At 56.5% G+C, this 255-nt stretch overlaps 1 protein-coding gene across 1 annotated transcript in view; it reads left to right on the top strand.

Annotated features, from left to right (window-relative positions):
• The window catches only part of P152DRAFT_304349 (uncharacterized protein), a 3,619-nt gene that overhangs the window by 3,105 nt on the left and 259 nt on the right, over positions 1 to 255 (top strand). Inside the window, exon 2 of the mRNA XM_033675109.1 lies at positions 5 to 223. Coding sequence (XP_033535729.1) covers positions 5 to 46 — 42 coding nt within the window. The 3' untranslated portion in view covers positions 47 to 223. The remainder of the gene's footprint in view (positions 1 to 4; positions 224 to 255) is intronic.

The raw sequence follows: 255 nt of genomic DNA, 5'->3' as shown, positions 1-255 counted from the left end.
GGAGCAGATGCCAATGCTCCAAACAGTAACGGATGGACGCCTGTAAACTTAGCCGCGAACCGTGGTCACATCGAAGTGGTCCGGCTGCTGCTCGACCGCAAAGCAGACGCCAATACTCCAAACAACGATGGATGGATGCCTGTAAACATAGCCGCGAACAGTGGTCACATCGAAGTGGTCCGTCTGCTGCTCGACCGCGGAGCAGATGCCAATGCTCCAAACAGTAACGGATGGACGCCTGTGAACTCAGCCGCG

This window comes from Eremomyces bilateralis (genome assembly GCF_010015585.1).
Source record: "Eremomyces bilateralis CBS 781.70 unplaced genomic scaffold P152scaffold_6, whole genome shotgun sequence".
NCBI lineage: Eukaryota > Fungi > Ascomycota > Dothideomycetes > Eremomycetales > Eremomycetaceae > Eremomyces > Eremomyces bilateralis.
Note: the sequence above shows the minus strand (reverse complement) of the source record. Positions and strands in the feature narration are given on the sequence as shown.